Genomic DNA, 5,796 nt, shown 5'->3' with positions numbered 1-5,796 from the left:
AACTCACGTCCATCGAGTCGGTGATGCCATCCAGCCATCTCATCCTCTGTCGTCCCCTTCTCCTCCTGCCCCCAATCCCTCCCAGCATCAGGGTCTTTTCCAGTGAGTCAACTCTTCACATGAAGTGGCCAAAGTACTGGAGTTTCAGCTTTAGCATCATTCCTTCCAAAGAAAACCCAGGGCTGATCTCCTTCAGAATGGACTGGTTGGATCTCCTTGCAGTCCAAGGGACTCTCAAGAGTCTTCTCCAACACCACAGTTCAAAAGCATCAATTCTTCGGCGCTCAGCTTTCTTCACAGTCCAACTCTCACATCCATACATGACTATTGGAAAAACTATAGCCTTTACTAAACAGACCTTTGTTGGCAAAGTAATGTCTCTGCTTTTGAATATGCTATCTAGGTTGGTCATAACTTGCCTTCCAAGGAGTGAGCATCTTTTAATTTCATGGCTGCAATCACCATCTGCAGTGATTTTGGAGCCCAAAAAAATAAAGTCTGACACTGTTTCCTCCACTTAGAATTTCCTAATTTAGAAGTGTTCTGAATACCTTTTATTCTAAAAAGTTCTAATCCTCTCCCACTAGTTGGTTCTGTGGTCCAGGTAACACTGTTGCTGTTGGCAACTATATCCCCGTGCTGGAGAGAGATTTGGAAGATTTAGAAACCCAGAACTGAAGTGTCCACACCATACAGAGCTGGCACAGGGCAAGTCGTGTTTCTCCTGAGCATCTTTGTTAGATTCCCGTTAAAGCAGAACCTTGGGGAAGGCTTTGAGTGCAGGTAGCTTATTTGGGAAGGCGTCTCAAGAAGCAAGAGTTGAGGGAGCGGGGGAGGTGAGGCCGGGGAGAGGGAAAAGCCAGTACAGGCGTGTGTGTGTGCCCAAGGCCACAAGGGCTCCGCGTCACCAGGACTTCTGAGGAGCATTCAAGTGTGCCTCCTGCAGCCGCCTGTGTGAGCATAAGAGCTTGGCCCGCTTAGCCACCAGCTCCCCACAGTCATTCCACCACAGTGCCTGTGACACATGGACAGGGTTGGAGGAGGCCCTGTGGCCAGAAACGAGAAGCCTGCAGGTATGCGGTTTTGGTGAGGTGTCAGCAGTGGCCCTGAGCGTCCTCAGAGCTGACTGGTGTGGCCGCAGCTGAGAGTGGAGTCCCTCAGGCACGTGTACAGGAGCAGGGCTGGGACGGAAGAGAACCGGGGCGCTCTTGAAGCTCCAGCAGGAAGTGTCTAATCCAGAGAGTGCGGGAAGGGCTGGGAAAGCCTCATGCAGGAAGTGGTTTCCCAGCTGAGACAAGACCAGAGAGGTAAACTGCACGGTCGGGATGGTGTGGCTGGAGCTTTGGCTGCAAAGGGAGATGTGGTGAGAGAAGGTCAGGAAGAACTGAAGGCGTTTAGACTTTATCGTAAGAGCAGTTGGGGGTCAGGGAGGAGATACTTAAACAGAAAGATGTGATAAGATTTGTATTTTAGGAAACTCACTCTGAAGACAGCATATATTAATAGAATCAATGCCGTGATGGGACAAGATAAAAGTCAGGGAGACAAGTGAAGAGGCTGCTGAATTATCCAGGTGAGGAAAAAACTGAGAGCCAGTATAGTGCAGCAGGTGAGAAGTGGAAACATTGGAGCCGTATTAAGTTTCCTCATCCCTCCTCATGCTCTGTTCTGGTAAAATATCACCGTCTGCAATGCAGGAGACACACGTTCAATCCCTGGGTCATGAAGATCCCCTGGAGAAGGAAATGGCACCCCACTCCAGTATTCTTGCCTGGAGAATCCCATGGACAGAGGAGCCTGGTGGCCTATAGTCCATGGGGTTGCACAGAGGTGGACATCATTGAGTGACCAAGCACACACTCATGCTCTGTTCCTGGTAAAATACAGTCTGTGTGTGGATGGAGAGACTGCTGTAGGGACTGAGTTATCTGAGTATGAATTGAAAGCTCATTAAAAACTGTTTGGAAAATTCATAAGCAAATTGGGAACAAAGTAGCCATTAGAAAATCTCTCAAGTAAATACACACACTCGAGGTGAGAGCACAGCGCCCTACACTGAGGGCCAGAAAAGCCTTGTTTTATCCTGGATCTGCATCTGCTGTTGGTTTGACCTTTCTGTATCATTTAACCTCTCTACTCTTGGTTTATTTGTCCAACTCAAAATGAGGACAGTGACGCCTGCCCAGCCTCTTCTGAGTTGATCTTAAGCTGACAGCATATAGTAGGGTATGACCACGACAGGGAAGCTAACATCCCCTCCACCAGTATAAACAGAATGAGAATGTGGAAGGTAATTGTCCAGCCCCTAGAGTCTTGTGTTCACTGTGGACACTGGCCTGTCGCCTCTCTCCAGGGCAGAGGTAGTAAGCCGTCCCTCCCCAGCACTGTGCTGCAGGGACGTGGGACTTCAGAATAGTTGGTGAGTCAAGATCACCTCGAAGGTTCCTCCTCCACCTCTGAGACTTGGTGCTCCTTTTTCACAGGCATTAGGGAGAATAAGATGAGAAAATGGCTATGAAAAGCACTTGGAGAATTAGCCTTCTAGACAAGTGAGGGTACTATTACCAGTGTTATCAGTAGGCCTTGTGATGTTAGCTCATAGAGTTTTAAAATGTTTTAACTCTGTTGCATATCCCAGTAAAGCAGAAAATGATTTCTAATTTTCTGTATGCTGGTATATAACTTGTTTTACTTTCTAAAGAGACCAAAAGCCATGTTCCTTCTGTAATTCCTTCTTGTAGAACCTTCTTACTAGCTGCAGTCTGTTTTGCTTATTTGAGCTCACACATTTAACATTGACTGGAAACATGCGACCTGCCAGGACTTGAACTTGGGCATGTAGGGTGTTTCTCCCGCCGTCCATGATAGCATCACCAGCAAGCAGAGCACAGGCTGTACATTCCTTGCTCTCGGGGTGAGGAATGTTCTCCACCTCCTGGGAAAAACCAGGGTCCTGACTCACAGGAGTTGAAAGGAAACGATCTTAAGAGTCTTTCAAAGCTGTTATGACTTCTTGCTCATCAGTGTTGGGATCTGGTTCTCGTTGTCCTGAAAGGATTCCCTGGGGCTTTAGTGCACAGATGATGACAGTGATACAGGGCGGATAACATTCACGCTGCACCTTTGCTCTGTGCCAGGTGCTGTCTTAAGCACTTTACGTAGAAGAGATACACTGCCCTGTGAGTGAGTGTTCATTTTGTGGATTAGGAAGCCAAGGCAGATGTATTGATAGTTAAATAACTCGCCTAAAGTCACATGATTCAAGTTGAAATATGAACCACGGCATGTGATTCTAAAACCAAGACTGAGTCATGCTGGACTTCTCCCTCCTTGCAGGCAGAGGCCTGTCCGTCATACACACCAAAGAGAGGTCTTTAGGATCTCCTATCCCCAGCACGTTAGAGCGGTCGGAGGTATTAAGCAGGAAAAGCGTATTAGAATTCTGGTCTCTTCACTGTGTTCTCCACCAGAGAGGAAGTACCCTGGATGCAAACATGGCTTCCATTAAGATGCGTAGCTTGAATCTAGGGAGCCCCATGCCAGTCAGAAAAACCATTAATCAGGAGATTAGAGCTTGTACATGCTACATGTTTCATGTTTTTGCTTTCCATAGGTTAAAAAGATCTAGTGGCATGAGCAGCCTTTTGGGGAAAATCGGAGCCAAGAAGCAGAAGATGAGCACCCTAGAGAAGTCCAAGCTGGACTGGGAGAGCTTCAAGGAGGAAGAGGGCATTGGCGAAGAGCTAGCCATCCACAACCGAGGGAAGGAGGGGTAAGAACCAGCACATTCTGTTCCTCTGAAACCCTCGAAACCCTGGGAGAGCTCTTTGTACACACACCACCCAACGTAAGTAGGCGGGAGCTTTTCACGGTGAAATGAAAAATGTGAGTGCTCTGCTTTGTTGCTGAAGCTCTCCTCTCATGTGGGCAGGTCCCTCCAGCGAGGGAAACACTGAGGTGATGGGCAGGGGGTGGGAGGGCACGAGCAGCAGCTCCCCGGGGAACAGGCATGGCTACCACACTGACTCTGCTGATGTGCGGCTCCCGTGAACTGTAAGTCGCCTCCTTCGTTCATGTGGTCGGATCTGGCTCACCATACCAGCCTTGGCCGCATCCGAATTATTTGGTCTTCTGAGAAGCCAGGCAAACTCAGTGCATCAAACACAGAGCCAGTAGAGCGCCTAGATGTTGTCACATTGTTGTGGGACTTTTGTTTGGGTCGTCATGGCCCTGGCGGGCCTTCGCCCTTGGTTTCAACCTGTGTGACACACCAGCCCTCAGACAGCATCTGACTATCACGTGTACCCTCCTCTTCACTTAGCAGTACAAAGAGGATGTCCATAAACTGTGCACAGGCATATCCCAGGAGAAATGGTTTTCAGTGCTTTCTTAAGAACCTCAGAAGGAGCCAAGAACAAAGTGACTGCAGAAGTGGGTCCATGGCTCTGAGTCCACTCCCTCCCTGCATACCCGCGTGCCCCGGCCAAGGGCCTGGCGCCCGCCCCCACCACAGAGAGAGGCACGTGGCCCGGAGGACGGCCCGTAGGCCCCTACCCCTCACAGAGAGAGGCGCGCATGGCCTGGTGGACTGCCCGGCGCCCCCCGCCCCCGCCAACACACACACAGGCATGTGGCCCGGCTGTCGGCCCGGTGCTCCCCCTGTCATAGAGAGAGGCGCACGTGGCCCGGCAGACGGCCCGGCACCCCCCGCCCCCAACAGAGAGAGGCGCGTGGCCCGGCGGACAGCCAGTCAACCCTGCCCCTCGCCGGCAAGGGCTCTCCCTGTAATTCGTGTGCATCCCTAAGGCTCAGCTCTTTTGCCAGTAAAACTGTGGTAATAGTACCACCGTTGGTGGTAGTGAGGCTGTCGTGAGACAAAACTTGTGATCTGTGTATCATGCGTATAAGTATATAGCACAGTCAGACCTCAGAGGTACTGCAGGTTCAGTTCCAGACCAACACGATGAAGCAGATAACACAATAAAGCCTTCATGGGGATTTTTTGGTTTCCCAGTGCACATAAGTTATGTTCATACTATACTGATAGTCTGTTAGTGTGCAAGGATTATATGTAGAACCCAATGTACATACCTAACTTAAAAATACTTTATTGCTACAAAATGCTAACAATCATCTGACAATACAAAATTGCCACAGTCCTGCAGTTTGTACAAAAACAGTATCTGCACATACAATGTAGTGGAGCACAATAAAATGAGACACATAAAGCCTTGGAGAAGACTCTTGAGAGTCCCTTGGACTGCAAGGAGATCCAACCAGTCCATTCTGAAGGAGATCAGCCCTGGGTGTTCTTTGGAAGGAATGATGCTAGAGCTGAAACTCCAGTACTTTGGCCACCTCATGCGAAGAGTTGACTCATTGGAAAACACTCTGATGCTGGGAGGGATTGGGGGCAGGAAGAGAAGGGGGCGACAGAGGATGAGATGGCTGGATGGCATCACCGACTCGATGGACGTGAGCCTGAGTGAACTCTGGGAGTTGCTGACAGACAGGGAGGCCTGGCGTGCTGCGATTCATGGGGTTGCAAAGAGTTGGACACGACTGAGCGACTGAACTGAAGTGAACTGAACTACCACTTAATACAGACCTTTAAGTGACACTGACAGGTGTTCTGCTAAGGGCTTTCAGTTCAGTTCAGTCCAGTCGCTCAGTCGTGTCCAACTCTTTGCGACCCCATGAATTGCAGCACGCCAGGCCTCCCTGTCTGTCAGCAACTCCCGGAGTTCACTCAGACTCATGTCCATCGAGTCGGTGATGCCATCCAGCCATCTCATC

At 49.8% G+C, this 5,796-nt stretch overlaps 1 protein-coding gene across 1 annotated transcript in view; it reads left to right on the top strand.

Annotated features, from left to right (window-relative positions):
- Positions 1–5,796, top strand: part of CFDP1 (craniofacial development protein 1) — a 104,134-nt gene that overhangs the window by 86,483 nt on the left and 11,855 nt on the right. Inside the window, exon 6 of the mRNA XM_010850749.1 lies at positions 3,614–3,772. Coding sequence (XP_010849051.1) covers positions 3,614–3,772 — 159 coding nt within the window. The remainder of the gene's footprint in view (positions 1–3,613; positions 3,773–5,796) is intronic.

The sequence above is a fragment of the Bison bison genome, unplaced genomic scaffold (genome assembly GCF_000754665.1).
Source record: "Bison bison bison isolate TAMUID 2011002044 unplaced genomic scaffold, Bison_UMD1.0 scf7180017864295, whole genome shotgun sequence".
Classification (NCBI taxonomy): Eukaryota; Metazoa; Chordata; class Mammalia; order Artiodactyla; family Bovidae; genus Bison; species Bison bison.
This window is presented reverse-complemented; position numbering and strand designations above follow the sequence as displayed.